The sequence below is a fragment of the Tuber melanosporum genome (genome assembly GCF_000151645.1).
Source record: "Tuber melanosporum whole genome shotgun sequence assembly, scaffold_11, strain Mel28".
NCBI classification, from domain to species: Eukaryota; Fungi; Ascomycota; class Pezizomycetes; order Pezizales; family Tuberaceae; genus Tuber; species Tuber melanosporum.
The window spans coordinates 422,685-440,968 of record NW_003298766.1 but is presented as its reverse complement, the minus strand read 5'-3'; the positions used below and the strand labels follow the sequence as shown (position 1 = coordinate 440,968).

Here is an 18,284-nt window from a genome sequence, read left to right as displayed (position 1 = left end):
GAAAGGTATAGAGTGGTAGTGTTGACCGGGGACACTATTTCTGGGAGGGGGGCCAGGCAGCTCAGACTCTGCAAGCTCAAATGATTCCGAACGCTCAGTTAAGCAAATATTGATTAGCTTATTAGCTAATCTCGTTGGGAATAGGTAGTGTTGACTTTTGCCCTTAAGGTGAGGATAGTGGGTTTTCAGTAAACAATAGGTATTCACAATAGAGGTATCTAGAAGCTAATAAAACAATGGATACCAATTGCGGGAAGCCTTCTGCTGAGTACAGTAATAGCTCCGAAGTTGATCTGCGATGTCGACATTACCCATATGATAGTTGTAGTCATGAATAAAGGTAGGAATCGGAAGGAGCTTTCGAGATTCATCACAAAAGGTCCTCCGAACCATATGTGCATTCGAGCTCGTTTTCTTTGGCCATCGACACATTCTGTCTACTGTGCTTGTAATGTCATGATAGGTTGTCATGAACAAAACAGAATTGTTATCCTGCCAGACTAAGCAGCAGGTATTTTCTACCACAGCTCCACTTAAGTATCCCCATGGGAGAACCTTTTTTGCTGCAGATTTCTCAATCTTTAAGCAAATAGGAAAGCCTTGAGTATCAACCTGGGTAGTACCTGCTGCCCCAATTCCAATCTTTAATAACTCTTCAAATAGCGGTATATTGGTAAAGTAATTATCCAATACTAAATTCCACCTCTTTCCCACTGAAAGTAGCTTTGCCAGCTGATAGACCCCAGAGGCTGTCGGTATCAAGTTAGGCAACTTGACTAATTCTGCAATGCCTTGCGAGATAGAGTACCATTGAAATCCATATGTATAGCCATGAGAGCAAAGGGCAAATATCTTGTACTCTTGCTTGATTAGCTTATTCTTAACCTTTACCATATGGGAACTCCGGCCACAGAACCTCACTATCATTTCATCAATCACAACCTTAGTTCCAGGAAGAAAGTATCTTCAATAGCTTTCCTTTAGCTGATCTGCTAATGGGCTAAGCTTCCTATACCACTGCTTTTGGTCAAGCTCAATCGTCGGATCAGATACATGGAAGTAGCACTTGAGTTGCTCGTATCTCACAAGAGACATGCAATTTTTTGGAAATTTGTACCGGTAAGGACATGACAGATGTCTTTGACGCAATATGGGTCGTATCGAGGTCTTTCTCCAACAATTTCTTCCTTCCTTAGACCAATGATGAACTATTGAGGACTCTCAGTGAATGCTGATCTTAATGGTCAAACCGAGCCAAATCTTCAGTTCACTTGCAGAGGTTGGAGTCTATTTGCGAGATCACAAGTCTGCTTTCACACAAACAGACTCTCATACGGACTCTGTCTTTCTTCCATGGGTTCCTCTTCCCTGAACCTTTTTCTTCATCTCTGCATACTTGTTTGTATTCAGAGCCAGTTCCGCGAAGATCTCATCAGTAAAAAAAAGTGCAAATAATGCATATGGCTCATCCGTAAGCTCTGTTGGCAATAAAGCCTGCTTCCTATGTTAGTCCTTTACCTCTACGATGATCTGTATAGATTCTGAGCTGGATTTCTACCTTTGAACTATGTTCTGGATATGGAGAATTGAACGGCTGAAATTGGGTAGGCAGTGGGAGTGACTCGGCTTGAGCTCGCTGCTTTATTTGTGGCTTTTTCTCTTGTAGAATACCAGTAGCACTTGAAGCTGCATGCTGGCTGGCGGCTTGCTTCAATTCCAAACTTGATCTTATTGCAGATTCCTTTTTGTGCCGCCGGCATTGTCTCTTCAAAGGCTTCACACTTTCTTGGTAAGTTGGAGTATTTGCTGAACAGGTATTATTGGTTGGTAAATCGCTGAGAACCTTCCACTTGGGTGGCATTTTGATCTGAACCTGAAGGTTCTCCTCTCCCACGAGTGTTCTTCTTGGATGAGCTGAGGTTGACAATACCTTCAACACTATCCCTTAATAGGCTAGTGTTCCAGATTTTAAAACGGACCGGAATGTCTTAACGGGTTATGGGATAGACCAATAATTTACCCTCTATTGTACAGTACGAGTATCTCAACTTATTCCTCTCCACCGTCAAGTTCGATAAAAGCGCCGCTACGTTGTATCATCACCCATGGAGAGAAATACCGGTAGTCTACTGTACTGTGCGCCATCACACTGTGCTCAAGTTTCCAAGGGGGGGGCTATGGTTAGCGCGGGAGCACGATATAATAGTTTCTTCATCGCAGTCTTCTTTTCTAAACTCGTACTCGAGTACAGCGCAATCGCGGTATAGTATCCGAACTTTTTTTTTTTTTTTTTTTTTTTTCCTTCAAGCGCCCGGCGGAATCTTGTAAATTTATATAGATTGTGGTTAGCGTAAATGCTATACACTACAGTACTGTATAGTATATGCCCCTTTTTCCAGATAAATTGTGCTTGAAAGTTTTTCTCGTATACTTCTTGTACGAGTACAAGTTACACTGTGCTGTACAGTACGGTACCTTACTGGTGTGAAACGCCCCGGGCTTACAATAGCTACGGGAGATGTCACCGTGCCAGTATTACCGGTATCATTGATGAAATTAGTTACGGTGTCGCGCCGTCGAGCTTTTTAGCTCGCATATGGTTTTTTTTATGTATCGGTGCAAGCACGAGTATCATACTCCAGTACAGCATAAGTTGGTGAAACCAGTTCTCGCCGCAGAGGGGTCGTCGGAAGAAGGTGTGGCGTAGACTTTGCTCGGTTGAGTGGGGAGAGCGTGTGTGCGCGTGTGTGTGGAAAGATAGTCGAGTATCTGCCTTATCCTGACCTCTCGACGTGGAAACGGGTTTCGTCAGTTTAGACTGCGGTATGGGTTTGTTGGGTTGGTGAGAGTGAGGTACAGTACAGTACTGTATAAGTGATGATACATCTCCAACAGGCCAAACCAGGTACTGTATTGTACTGTGCTCGCGAGAACCAAGGTATGATACCGTGTGAGAAGTTTGAGGAAGCAGACGTGCCCAAGCACAGTACTGTACCCGTGCTCGAGTACTCGTACAGAGCTCGAGTAGCACAGTACAGGGTGTCATATCGCACTCGAGTAGTAAATCTAAATCCCCAAAAGCCCAAACCTCGATAAGGGTAAAAAAAAAAAAAAAAAAGAATTAACAAGGCACCACCACACCACCCCACTCAGATGGTCTGAGCTTTCCCCACCACCCCCTCCTGGCAGACATTTAACGGCGATTCAATTCGTCCACCCCCATCCATTCGCTGTCCTACTGCACTCGAATACTCGAGTACTGTACTATAACTATCCGATATGAATAAAGTACCTGAATATCTTTTTTTCTCCCAAAGTCCAAATTTAGCACTGGCGCTCCGACACACAATCTGCCATGCATGCCATGCAAATCTCTGATCCCTGTGCCCACTTCGTTCCTGCCCTGCTACCCGCACCGTGCTCGAGCAGAGCGCCGTATGCAAAGCAAGTAAGGCCAGGCAACAACGGTAATTCCGGCACGTCTGTGAGACCCTTCAATCTGCTGCAGTCACCGGTACATGTTCTTTACTGTACTAGTACTCGAGTACTGTACTCGTACATTGCGCACAATGTATGGTACCGGAAAAACTCTAGAAATCCATTCATTTCTGCCACCCCCCCCCCGTCATCTCCGGATTCGATATGATGGAACAGAACGGGGTTCCCGAGAAGAATGGTGAGCACTTTCTCCTTCTTCTTCGCGTGGTACAGGGTTAGGCCATCGGATCCGTGTTGGGTCTCTCCCCCTCTCCCCCTCTCCCCCTCTCCCTCTCTCTCAGCGACTGGTACACATTCGTAACTTTGTCGGATCAAACATGTTGTGTGGGATGATGGGCTGATGGGCTGGGCTGATGGGCTGATTTTCCGGTGATGATCCGGTGGTAGCTTTCGAAAAATTTTACGGCGCAAGTACTGTACAGTACCGCGCTGTACTGCGTTGTGCTTTGCGATGAGTTTTTTCCACTCCTGGAATTTTAAAAATGTTTCTATCGGGAAGGAGTTGGTTGGGAGCTTGGACCGGGGGCGAGCCAGTGAGAGTGGGAAAGTTTGTGGGTTAAGGAGGGTTGGATTGATTAAACGGGTTATGGTTACTATCACGGTATCGTATTGTATTGTATTGTATTGTATTGTACTGTACTGTACTGTACAGTACCATACTTGCATTTATGATACGAATAGGGCAGGGAAATGGGGTAGGATAGATACCACGATTCGGGTTTTGTCTTTCTTGATTGGTCAAGCCATTGTTGTGCGAGGGAAGGGGAAGGTGTGCGGTTCTTGTTTCGTTTCAATTATACTCTGTTCAATTATACTCTGTTCAATCATACTCTGGGTTGTTTAAAGGTGTGAAAGTTGTCAAAGCCTTTGACACGGTGTGATACCGGTAGCGAGTACAGTACGTACCGGCGGCACTCGCAAGTGGGGGGAGAAAAGCTATTTATGTTTTCATGTCAAGACCTGATCCTAATAACGAACCCTCGTCATAGATCCCTTGCATTACCTGTAATCAGTGTGCAGATATTGTGCGGTTGATGACCACGGGTTAGGTAGGCTAACATCATTACCAAAGGAGGAATATGGCCGGGGGATATCTTACTATATGACCCGACCAATAATGGTGGAGAACATCTGCCGGTAAACGATTGCCATACTTGGACCATTCCTAATCTCGGAATATCATACCAAGTACAAGTACAATACAGGAAAGGTGACAGTACCGGTACCGGTAGACGCTCTCATGTATAATGTACGAGTACTTTCAATGGTACTCGAGTATATTGCTAAATAAAAGCAGGGCTGTGAGGGAGAAGTGTAAAAAAGGGAAAAAAGAAAAAGAAAAAAAAAGTAAAAGCCGTTATGGGCAACGTGGGATCCCTGATGTGATTCCCCCACAGACACGGATTGGTGTCTCCATTGAAGAGGGGTGGGGATAGCCCCAAACTGGCAGAGGAGAGAAAAACAAGGCAAAACACAATAAAACCTCCTCTATCACAATAATCATTGTTTAGGAATGTGCTCCCCATTCGCCCTGCAAGAGAAGAGAGAGAGAGAGACCGATAATATTATGATAGCTTAGATGGGACTTTTTTTTTTTTTTTTTTTTTTTTCCCTTCAAACTACCACACCGAATCTCGCTCGTCCCAGTGAACGGCAAGCCCTAGCCAGCAAATGCACCCTTAACCGCCAAAAGCTGCCCCCCCATTTAGGGACTAAACCTGAGCGGTGGTCAGCTCGATAGTATCATACCGGAAGGGCACCTCTCTCCCTCTCTCCTCTCTCCACCAAGGAACGTCCACTCGTGTGCGATATTCTACCGGTAATCTTTTTTTCTGTCGCTTTGTCTCTTGATCCCTCCTATGATAGCGAATCCACAGAACTGCACGGTCTGTGAGGAAGTTATGGAACGGTTATCTAAGGTTAAAAAGCCAAATGAAAAAATGCCCGTTTCAGTTAGTAATCGTGCCCTTGTATCAGAGCCGGTTATCCATCGTTATCTACAGCTACTCGAGTAAATCCCCCACAGATTTATTCCTGGTGTGGGAGCACGCCACTCCGCTCGCCGAGGCTCACATCCCTTTCCTGATAATTCGGACTCTCTCACACTCTCACTCTGTCTCCCCTTCTCTTTTTCTTCTCCATTTGGTCTTGCCACCCTCGTTCGATGGGCTGGCTTCGGGGGGGGGGGGTTGCCATAACATACTTTTACCGGTAGTTTGACCAAGTTAGCATAGTACGTACGAATCTGATACTGTTTTGGGCGGCAGGGCTCTCCGTCCGCGCTGAATCACTGTAATAATAAAAATATTTATTTGCTTCTCCCACTCACTTGCTTGCTTGCGCACTCACTCAGCTACCAAACCCCCCATTCGTCCCTCCGACAATCCCATCCGTCCACTCACCCTCCTCTGCCCCATCCTGCCCATCCCAATCCAACGTAAAATACACATATATACGTGCCCGCGCCTAACCTACAAGTATATCTCCCTTTCCCCCCACCTCCTCCCCACACCCGCCATACATACATACATACCTACATACCTACATACCGTATATATACACCCATCCAACCACCAAAACCCATTACATGTCCGCCCAAACATTTCAACCCACCACCGCCACCCTCTAAAGCAATCCCCAATATCATGATGCCGGACGACATAAATGGTTTCATAGCTCTCGTGGCGTTCATAACAGTGCTGACGATATTTGGCACGATCGGGAGGTTATGTATACTAAGGCGGAGGCCCAGAACACTCGCGGTGAACATTAGTGACGCTGCGTTCGTGCTGTTCACCGTTTTGATGGTCGCGACGGCCGGGATTGCGTATGATGTGGTTCTCCAGGAGCTCCGCATCCGGCGGGACTTTGGGGATCAGGCCATTCCACACATGTTGTTTACGGAGGGATATCTGAAGGTGGGCCTTCTCCGGATGCATCACTGGTGGGGGGCTGCGAATGGGGAATTGGGAAATTGGTGAAGCCGAAAGCTAATTTTGGGGGGATTGCTTGTTTCTAGGAATTCTTCGCCATTACCCTATTCTGCACGACGCAGGTTTGGTTACTAAAGGCCGCATTCTTGGGATACTATTGGAGTTTAAGAGAAACTCTTACGGATAGGATTAAATTTCTGCTGTATGCTGTGTCGGCGTATTGCCTTGTGACATATATTGGGGTTCTATCCTTTCAATTTGCCTATTGTCACCCAATATCTACGAATTGGTACGTTCTCGAGCACAATTATCTCCTATAGCTCTAAAAGGTCCCCAGCTAAGAGAATCTACAGGTCCACCGGCTCAGATAGATGCCTAGCAACCCTCACCGTCCCGGGGATGATACTCCAGCAATGGACAAACATAACCAGTGACATAATGGGTACTTCCCCCGCCCCCACGTCTCCCCTGGCCTGACTAACCCACCGCAGTCCTAATAGTCCCCCTCTTCACAATCTCAACCCTAAACCTCGGCCGCAAGGACCTCTACGCCTTAAGCGTAGTCTTCTGCATCGGCGCCCTCTCCATCGCTGCGTCGGTAGTGCGCTTCACGCAGGTCTACTACGTAGTAATGCACGCCGACAACTCCATCGAGGCGATCCGGAGAACGCTGGTGTGGGCCGTTATCGAGAAGCTGTTCGCCTTCACGGCCTTCTGCTTGCCGTGTCTCAGAGTGTTTTACAGGAAGAGGCATTCCGGCAGCGGGTGTCTGCCAGCGGAGAAGAAGACTTTGTTTTCTACGAGTAGTCACTCGAATTCCTGTAGGAGTGGGGGCGGAAGTGGGCGGTCTTGTTAGACGAGGAAGGGGAGTGTATAATTCAAGGGGTTTTTTTTCTTTTTCTTCTTCTAGGAGGGTTAAGCGTTTAGGATTTTTCAGCGGAGATATCATGTGGTTAGTTAGCTGGCACTGTAGTTATCGTAGATGGAGTCGGGCGTTTTTTTCTTCTCCCTTTTTCTTCCCCTTCCCTTTGTTCAAAGGAATGGAACCGGGTTTCTATTCAGCTTTAGGCATTTACCGAAAAGTAGCATATCCATCTGGACAAGAAGAATCAAACATTGTCATATCAATGCAACACAATCTGTGCTGGTTTCTTTAATGAGAGAATAAAAATAAAAAAATAAAAAAATAAAAAGAGAAATCGTCACAGCCCCCAACAACCAGCTCCGCATAAACAGCACACAGTACAAGTACGAGTACAGTATAGTGCCAGAAGTGATAAATGTGAACCAAGATTTTGACACCGGCAAATGTTAACGACCTTAAGAGTTTTGCAAGATTTACAATAAAAAAACCACAACAATGTAGGCCAGACCAAGCACTAGAGGGTAGTAGTTTTTTGCAAAGTGGAAAACCAGATAGCGATGCTTGGTTTAATGATCGATTCTAGTCAATTTTGGTGTAAATGTGAGAGATATGCAACGTGTCAACGGTGGCATATAAGCACGAAATGCTTGGCTAGAAAACAAACTCCGGGATATACCATATCATGCTAATCAAACCAACGGATTCTACTTACCAGTACCATTACATACCAGCATTAACCTTTCTTTCACTCTTTCTAGTACATCAAGTATTACAATTGCCAGGTGCTCAGAATGGGGTGACTGAGCGAACCAGAAATTGTTTAAGAGGAGTGTAGGCAGACCTGGTGGTCGGAACAAGAATGGTATCTTTGAGCAAATCAGCGGTATTGTTCCTTCAGCAAGGCTTTTAAGTAGAAGAGAGGTAAAATATAGCTAACGAGTATTTGAACAGGAGAGGTAGCAGAGAAGTGTGACAAGGCAAATACAAATAGTACCTTATCCTAAAAGGCAGGTGGTAAGATGCCACCTTGCTGGCAAACACTGTGGCAGCGAAGAAAGTAGGCAGAAGCTGCCAAGGAAATGGAGAAGAAAATAGAGAAAGCAATAGAAAGTAGTCACGCTAGTAGATTCAGTCCAGATAATGAGGCGAGGAAATTCCAGGAAGAAAGTATGAATGATAGTTTGGTAGAAGCAATTGAGGGTATAGCTTCAGATTGAGAAAGTACAATAGAGGAAGTGGTCATCAAGGGTCTGCGAAATTGGCCCCATATGTTGATAAAGCAATAGAAGAGAATTAAGAACAAAAGCTTGACTGCAGGTATGTTCTCTTCCTTTCTTAGTATACTTTAAGGAAGAAGAAGAAAAGCTAATCTTAAGATCTTATGTTATATAGCAATGTCAGACCTCCGGAGAGAGTTAAAAAGAAAGAAAACACAGTTTGTGGGTCATGATCAAGTCCAATACCATCACCTCTTGAATTCATGTGGCTGGAGCAGCTTGGTCTTGTAAAACCATTTTGGAAATGTTACCAGAAAGAGATCGTAGCTATGATAGCAGCTACAGCAGAGAAAGGTCACTGAGTAGTATTGTGGATTATCCATTTGCGATGGCAGTGGATCCAAAACCATATAATTATTCCATAGAAGCAAGATTGATTTATGAGTATTACATCTAAGTTGCAGGATGAGTCTACCTTAATTGCTATTCGGGAGTACATAGCTGGAGCTGGTATAAATCTAAGTACTCAAGTTTTTGACAATACTGTTACCACATACTGGAGATCCAGAAGGCTGGACTTTGGAGATGACAATTTGTGGGAAGTGCCAGAATGAGAAATTTGTAACCTACATCCCTCTACCCTCACTGTCAGTACTGTAGAGAAAATTATTTCACAGTATAGTAACAGTACCTGGTTACGATCACTAGAATACAAGTACCATGAGGTAAGGAAAGATGTATATAAAGATGGTCATGAGAGACCTAATGTAATTTCCTATCGGCAAGATACTTTTCTTCCAAAGCTTAAAAGCTTAGAACACTGGCTAGTTTAATGGAAGGAAGACTCAGGAGGACAACCTCATGTCCACTATCCAGACTCAGGGGTGTTAGGGCCAGGTGAAAAGCCCCTTATTCTAATTATACTTGATGAGTCAATCTTTGATTCTAATAATGGCTGCCATTACCTATAGAGTCGTAATGGAAATGTAATCTTAAGGACAAAGTCATGGGGCCAAGGAATCATGATATCAGACTTCATTTTTCCAGGAGGATGTCTGTGTTCCCCTGAGTGATTACCCTCTGAAAATTTACCTAATTATAGAGAAAGGGAAGGGCAAAGAATAAGCCTCTATACTGCTACAATGAAATTGGAATATGGAAAAGGGAAATAGTGGAAGGTAGAAGATTTAGTGGAACAGGATCTGTGTCTTGCGATTCTACTTATTTGCCCAGATTTTCCTCAGTGCTAGGCTTTATTTTTGTTCAATAATGTAACCAGACATGCCATCTATGCATCAGATGCCTATGAATCTCCATCCCAGTAGCTAGCAGCCAATCATGTGCAATGGATTCAACCCTCTTACCTCAGCATCACAACCGATAGTACAGCTAAATGGTGAGTCAAAAGGGCTCAAAACAGTATTGGAAGAGTGTGGCTTATGGCACTGTGGATTGCGCACTCAGTGATGCAAACCTGAAATAGATAAGTTACATAAAACCTGTCTTGGAGGTGATCAATGCTGTGCACATGTTCTTCTTTCTAGTCAGAAAGACTTTCAAGATCAAAGATGCCAACTTCAGGAGGAGGTTGAAGCTAGGGGTCATCTAGTACTCTTCTACCCTAAGATTCATGGTGAATTGAACCTAATTGAGTATTTCTGGAGTACAGTGAAGTGTTTTACACATAAATACTGCCACTTTAAGATTAATGCTCTCCAAAAGCTCATACCCATTGAACTTGATTCTGTTTCTGATACTTTGATATGGCACTTCTGGTAATACTCATTTCATATAATGCAGGCCTATTGAAGTGCCACAGCTTACTGAACTCCAGAATTTAAAAACTATGTTCAGCAAATCTATTGTAGTCATAGGCAAATTCTAGAGTTCCATACTATAATGTATTGCTTGTGCATAGGTACAAACAAGCTTGCTATACTGAATACATGTGATATTACGCAGAGTGCTTGGTACTATTTGTACTCTGTCAGTTACAGTCATTCAATTAGAACTTTTACTCATAATTTTCTAACATTTGTAAAAACAACTGGGTCCACATGATCCCACATATGTAGCTAAGAAAAGATGTAGGAGACCTACATGAGCAGGAAGGGAAGTACTTTTTAGAAACACAGAATAGCTTATTGAAAGGATTCAGGTGCAAGAAGTGCTAGGAGGAGATTCTGAAGAGGGTCCTAAGAAATAGAATCATAAAACGGTCACTCAGCAGTAGGCCAGTGGGAAATTACTGTACAATATATAGATAGAAAATAGAAATGAAAACAAATTATAAAACAACTAATGGTCAAAGGAATTACCACTACCATCAATAATACATGCTTTTATTCGGCTCTGTATAGACATAATATGCTGATTGATCCTCTCTATAGGATATCAGAGCTATTTCTTCTCCACAAACATCCAAATCCCAGTAGCAGTAATCCAAATTCCTCATCATGCCTTAATACTAACCTTTAACTCACACCAAATCGTCTTGATTGGGTTGAGATCTGGGGAGTTCGCAGGCCATTCCAGCTTCTGAAATTCAAGCTACTGCCATAGGCAGCCATGATAATAGTAGATATGTGCTGACACATTATTCTCTATTATCACCATCCTAGAGCGGACAGCCTGAACCAGGATTATAAACGGATGGAGGAGGGGGCTTAGAATATGTTCACGATATATGAACCAATCTATACCCCCTCTTCTATCCTTCCCTCATTCCTTCATCACTGGTAGAGGTCTTAGATTCTCAACACTAAGGTTTATAAGATTATACCTCTCAACTTTGGCATTTTTATCTTTCCACTTTCAGCAAAGCTGGAGAAGAGTGGCAGCCTTCTGGTTTGTCAACTCATATGGAGTCATATACATATGGTATGGAAGTTCAACTCCTATATATATTGTAGATTAGTATTAAAACATGTAAATAAATTAAATAAAATTAATAAATTTACCTGACTTTCTGTTAGTAATACTAGGATTCTATACCTAGGAACTACCTTAAGTAGGGTAACCCTATTCGGAATCAGAATCTCTGGTATCAACACCCTACTCCAATTCCTTTATGGAGTCTGCAGGTCCATAGCCCAATGGAAATATCACATGACATGCTTTCTGAAGGTCACGTGTTCACCTCCTGTTATCATTAAAGTTATTTCTGGTATTGAGTAATTTTCAACCAATACTACTTGCAAGTGCAAGGCTTCCTGTATGACACCCAAGGACCTGTGACTAAAGAGTTATAATTCTATCCTATGGAAGTGTTTCTCCTCTACACAAGGGAAGTTACTGGATAAGAATCTATCAGTTAGGTCAGGAGATATTTAGTATAACCAGTAAGGGTACTCGCTTATTACTTTTATTTTAAGTATTGCTTTGATACTTGGTATGTTTTAAGTATCGTTTGATACTTAGTTTTGTTCTATGTTTTGTTTTAAGTATTGCTTTGATACTTAGTTTGTTTTAAGTATCGTTTGATACTTAGTTTTGTTTTATGTTTTGTTTTAAGTATTATTTTGATACTTAATTAGTTTTACCAAAGTGTATCAATTGATATCTTTGATTAGTTTCGCTCATACTATATATGAACAGATTTGTGTATTTAAATACTGCCTGATTCCACTATGGAAAAGGCAGACTTCGACAGACAGTACTTCAATATACTTGGTTGAACAGTTACTTTTTTGTTCCACAGTACACCTTTCAAACTCTACTTTAGTTCTCAGCTCTCACCTTATCTCTGGTAGAGCAGGCTACCTGTTGACTATCTTACCTATTACTGATAACGTGACTAGCACCTTGCAAACACGTTACATTCAGCTTCAAACTGGGCGACCTAAGAAGGTTGCATATACAACATCACAAAACCACCCAAAGTAACCAAGAGTTGCTGACCAAGGGATTATCTATCAATCCGGTAGAATAGCTTCCTGCAAATTAGGAGAAAGTCCTCTGGAAGGAACTTGTCAGTTGAATATGGAGTTATGGAGGTTTAAAGTTAGGCGATCTATGAAGGTTGCAATCATGACTACCTTTGCAAATACAACCTGTAGATGAAACTGATCATTTCATCAATGACAGAGACAATTGGGGCCAACTTAGTTCGACTTGAGAACTAGGCCATATCTAATAACTGTGATGATTGCATAATTACTATTGAGAACAGCATGGCTCCTAGTTAGCAATATCGTAATTACCGAAGAGGGTGTGGTGATTTTCAGGATCTCCAGGTGTTTGCATCTTTGAAGAATACCCAACATTGCAAGTTATAATCAGAGAAGTACATATTTGTATAATAGATAGATGTTGTCCATGAACTCTCAGACATGGAATATAAATATTGAAATATCTTCCAAGCTTTTAGACATCATCAAGTAAGGGAGAAGAGACCTTAACAATATAATATTGTCTTCACGATTCTACTCATCTTTACTTACTTTACTTCACTCTTAGTAGTCATAAATGAAGCGAGTGAAATCCGAGCCTTCCTAGACAATCTCTGTCTACAGAAACAAATCTTAGTTGGCCTAGACAACTCTGAAGTTTATCAAGTTGTCTCTGCCTAACATTTATATAAGGGTCATAATAGATTAACTAACTATAGTAAAATCTCAATTGTATAAAAGTATTTATCTACTAGTGTAGGCAAGTTGCCCAAATGTCATACAACAATGCTTACTATCTGAGAGTGCCACCTCAACTAAGTATGTTTTTTGCTCAGCTGTGAGGACAGTATTGCATCCCTTCTGGCTATTAGGCTTGGGAGCCAGATTAACTGGAGCATAAAGATCAGGATTTCCTCCAGGTTCCACTGCTCAACGTTTTGCCTCCTGGATAATATTGGAACATGTACTGAGAAGAACACCTGTTTTGGCTGCAATTTGCATTAAGGTTACCTTACGGTGACCTCTCATAGTTGAATAACCTACGATTTGGGCTCTCTTCACCATTGAGGTTGTTGACCCTCATGGAACAAAAGGCATCTGGAAAAATATTCTTTTTTGAGAGAGAAAATACAAATTAACACTGAACAATTGAATTACACCAAGTACAGCACAGAAGCAATTTTTAAGGATGGGAACTTGTGTACTGGGTATCTGGGTCACAATTGTAGCTTTTGTGCGTTGTTACTATCAATTTTATTGGGCTATCCTGCATATCGTGGCTTATCCAGGATCATGCTGACCCGGTCGTTTTTACAAACGTCAGAAAATTACGAGTACACACATTCATCACTTCTAGCATCATACCAAACCACCAAACCTCATAAGGCTGACCAAAAACAAATCATAGAACCCACCCCCCTCAACCATCAAGATAAATAACAACTCCACCCGGCGCCAAAACGCCCGACGTGCCGCCGCGCCGCCCAAATCAAGCAACTATACTCGAGCACTCGAGCAACTTCCCCCCCCCGGAAGGAAAAAGAGAAGGAAAGAAAAAAAAACAATAACTGCGGTAGCACCACACAAACTATCCGCCGCACCCACCATACAAGTACAATAACACAATCGCTCGGCCCCGCAAACCCGATTAAGGAGGAGAAGCGATAGAAGGAGCAATACTAACTTTTTTTTTCCTTTTTTCTTTTTTCTTTTCCTCGTTTGTGAGTATTACGAGCGTGGCAAGCATGGCAAGCGTGGTACACTACTAGTATGTACGGTACTACTTGTGATTGCGCTTCGAGGGGAAGGCTGCGAATTGGCGGCCAGGAGTTCTATTTCCCCTTAACTTTATCGTACCGGTGTCTGCCTACAACACTAGAGCACTTTGTGTGACAGTACTCGAGTTATCATAGTCACTTTGGCACATGTACATACCTTATTAAGGTAGCAGACGGGCCCCTTCCCCTCGGAACGGAACCGCCACCGCAGTTGTGGGACTTTGTAGTAATTTACATAGCGTAACTTTTTTTATCATAACACCAGCGAGTTAAGTTAGAGTCGAGCAGCCTTGTTACCGGTATGTCACCTTGACGGCGAAGGGAGGAGAAAGGACGAGGATGATCGAGGGGGGCGAAAAGAAATGTCGGTTGCTCTCCGCACATTGCCTCAAGGAAAGGAAGTTTGTCCAGTCATGATATGATACATGAGCGATCACTCGCTTGCGAGGGTGTGCTATTGGACTGGATAAGCGAGGTGTGTTTTCTTTTCTCTGCTTTTGCCTGGATGTATGGTTGGTCACGCACTCGCTCGTTTTGGATAACTTCACGGGGTGATATATTAGTATCATGTACTGTGCCCTCTGGTTCGGTCGGGACTTGGATTCCATGTCCCCGTTTCGATGGAAACTTCTCTTCCCCCGCGGTCGTCTAAAACGGTACGATAGCGTAATCGGTGACCTGCTCGGGGGTGGAATAATCGCACCCTTTAGTACACGAAGGAGAAAAAAACCGTGTGCAAACGCCATCTTCCTACACCGATACGAGTGGATAGATGAAATAGTTCTATCATACCCATCCCATCATAGTGTAATCTGTAAATTCCGGTTAAATCCGACTTAGCGCTCTCGTTCTAATGGTTCGATGGTGGGAGCGCAAGGGATTTATTATTACTATTATCATCAAGTACGTTTTTTTCGTAAATTTACGCAGCGTATCGTATCGGGTTGTTCTTACTTCTGGAAGTTGTCCTAATTTTGATTTATGATGGGTGGGTAGGGTATCGTAGGTGCGTTTATGGTTCGGTGAGAACTCGGGATCGTGATTCCGATTATTAGCACAGAGTCCTCGGATATTCACCGCGGGCACGAGATCTCACTCGTGATACCGACGCTGCGCTCCGGTACGAGTACGATACGGTCCTTACTGTGCGACTGCTACAAATATAAGATCGTGGGTTCAGAATGCGGCCTACTTGTACCGGCGGCGTTTGCCGGCCTTTTGTGGCGCCCGGACTTGGGTGATGTGTGTCGGCCTGGAAGGTTTAGACTATGGCATGATCGACGTTTTGTGGGGCGTCCGGGCCAAGACTTGACGCATGAGACCCGTCCTACGATACCGACCGTGGTGGTGGGTTTTTGAGCATTCCTTTTTTTTCTTTCAATCATCATAACTGCTTGGATCCAGGTCACATCTCCTCATTTTATTGTATGGTCCGGGTTGGGATATACTCATGTGCGGAAGGTGAGTATGACATAAGCAGAGATATTAGCCACTAGACTCTGACGAAGCCGCTTCGGCCCTCCTGCGGTACCGGTACTCAACTATAAACAATAGAACAAAGAGTCATCATCAATTTCGAAAAGAAAAAAGAAAAAAAAAGGTCAGGCTGCCCCAATTCCTTTTTCTTCCCACGCCAGGGGTTCAGGATAATTCTTCAACCCAGAGGTGAAAAGGTTCAAGGCCAGAAGAGGGCCGTGGGAAATCCGAACACTGCAGCGAGTGAGCTTCCACAAGCACCCATGTGGAGGAAGAGTAGGATTGCAACAAACACCAATGGGTAATCACAGGGGGCGATTACACCACGCGCCGGAGAGGAAGCCAATTTAAAATTGGGTATACTTGTACCGCATTCCAACATGACCATGGAAGAAGGGGAAGAGGGAGCTTATGAGCCGGAATCCTGGTTGGGGAGAAGCAAAGCATACCGTAAGAACCCCAATACCGGTAAAAGATCCTCGTGCTCGGACGTTCGACTTGCCTCCCTTAGTAAGGTCTGGTGTTTCTTTTTTCCTTTTTTTATCTGTCTCGGAGAGCAGGTCTTTTGGTGTGTTTTCGCCCCTTTTCCAGAGGAGGAAATTTTGGACTACCTTGCATAAGGATCGCCCATTCGAGTTCTCACGGTAGTATGGATTATGGGCTGCTTGTACAGTTGTTGGAGGGAGGAAAGGCTGGGGACTTGTAGCTTATTTTGCACAGCAGTGGAGTTGGCACATTGGCCAATTCTAGCTATTCGCAGTCGACTGCCGCCCACCTCGCCCCATCGCCCTCACCCCACATTGGACGGTCTACGATAGAAGCTAGGAGCACTACCGGTATCCAGAATCATTGGTGATCACTTGTAGTACCGGTATTCGCCCAACACCCTAATCTCACAATCAGAAACTATGCGTCCTCAGTGTTACACTTACTTGCGGTTTTCATTCACTACCGGCACAGCGCCAGAGCATCATTTCGGAGAAGCTTGTTTCCGCAGCAGCAACAACATGAGCGCGGGTGGTACAGTGCCTGTGCAATAAAGTATCTATATGAACTTCTCTCTCCCCGGAGATTCCTAGCTTCTCGGATATCTCTGCGGTGTATTCCGGTACTTTGTCAAAGAGACATACCTGTACTGTTCTTACCGCAAAAGCTCTCGAAATCGAACATCTCCCTCAGCCCCGTAATCTCCGGATTCATGGACAAACTCTCCTGAGAGAGATTACCCTCTTCCCGATACGGTATAAGATCAGCCCACTGGGCGCCCCGGATCTGGTGAACTGATACCGGTATTCCAAGTTCTGTTGACTTGTCGGGCTGGACCTACTGTGGGCCGATGAGCCGGTTTCCGCTGACCATCTAGTACGGGTAATTAGTTTCGTGAGTTTTATGGCACAGCAGGAGCCGGAATAATTGAACTCCGCACTAGGACATTGGAGTTGCCCCTCTTAGTAAAGTATGTTTTATCCCTTTCTCTTTTATCTGTCTCAACGGAGGACTGAGTCAGTTTCTTTTCGGGGTGATTCCACCCCCACCCTCACAAAGAAGGGAATTCTAGACGTCCCGGCGTAAGGTTTAATCATTTCCAGTTCCTACCGCAGTTAAAGGAGAATGGGAGACGAAAGAGGTAGAAAAAATAAAGTTTGAGACAGATGAACTGGATCCCGGTCCCGTATCACGTGAGACTTGGTATCGAGTTACTGGCACTCGCACAGGGGCTGATGCGTCGTAATATGACACTATACCGTACTTGTATGATGCTTGGTAGGGGAGTGTCGGAGAGAGTGAAGGTTCGGCCTGGCGGGATATGCCATGAACCCCTCTCTTCCCCGATCTCGGACTGTTCTTTTGCGGGGAAATTATTTGCGGGCGATGATTGTGGTGCTTTGGGCAAAATTTCGGTCTTCTCGTGATGGGATTGCTCGTACCGGTATCGCGGTGTGTGCTTGTACCCTGCGATACCCGGAGGTTCTTTTTCGGGAGTTTGCCACGGCGCTCGGGAATACCAAAGGAGTTCAGTACCGGCGACAGAATACCAGTGGATATCACCGCGTTGGTCCATGATAGCCTTGGTTTGGCGGGCAAACAGAATTGTGAACTTCGGTCAACGGGATCCAACACGTCCAAGATGCTCCAGGGAGGCGCTGACCTCTCTCGCGAGAGCTTTTTGTTTCTGGATCCGGAGATTAGAGGCCTGCGGGATAGCGAATCACGAGGGTTCCCGCCACAGTGGTTTGTTCGTTCGGGGGGGCACTCCCGGAAAGCGTAACTTGTCCGATGCGGGTCCCGATTCCGAGTGCATGATAGTTGCCTTGTCCTGCCCTTTCAGAAAGCCACTCGTCTAGTTACAAGGCATGTGGCAATATTTGACCAAGTTACATAATATCTATACGGCAGCTGAAGTAATGATAGTGGGTGAATGAGACTAAATCATATTCACGCCATCCAAACCATTTGCCCCCGACACATTCGCCTCGCGGTACACTGCTGAGGATAGAGGAAGAAGAAATAGGAACCACGATAAGGTCCACCAGTCCATCGATTCGAAACAAAACACCTCGAACATCAACCCCCAGTCAAGTCCACAGTATCCGCCACACATTCATCCCACCCATCCTCACGAGCAA

The 18,284-nt window shown here is 44.3% G+C and overlaps 1 protein-coding gene; it reads left to right on the top strand.

Moving 5' to 3' along the window:
- Window positions 1-5,861: 5,861 nt before the first annotated feature.
- Window positions 5,862-7,561, top strand: GSTUM_00004274001 (uncharacterized protein). XM_002835520.2 has 4 exons: window positions 5,862-6,416; window positions 6,518-6,720; window positions 6,785-6,873; window positions 6,923-7,561. The coding sequence occupies exons 1-4, from the start codon at window positions 6,147-6,149 to the stop codon at window positions 7,285-7,287; spliced, it is 927 nt and encodes a 308-aa protein (XP_002835566.1). The 5' UTR covers window positions 5,862-6,146; the 3' UTR covers window positions 7,288-7,561.
- Window positions 7,562-18,284: the final 10,723 nt, after the last annotated feature.

Coding starts and splice junctions, on each gene's coding strand:
- GSTUM_00004274001 (XM_002835520.2), top strand. CDS start 6,147: ATGCCGGACGACATAAATGGTTTCATAGCTCTCGTGGCGTTCATAACA. Junction 6,417..6,517: donor TTACGGAGGGATATCTGAAG/GTGGGCCTTCTC, acceptor GCTTGTTTCTAG/GAATTCTTCGCCATTACCCT. Junction 6,874..6,922: donor CATAACCAGTGACATAATGG/GTACTTCCCCCG, acceptor AACCCACCGCAG/TCCTAATAGTCCCCCTCTTC.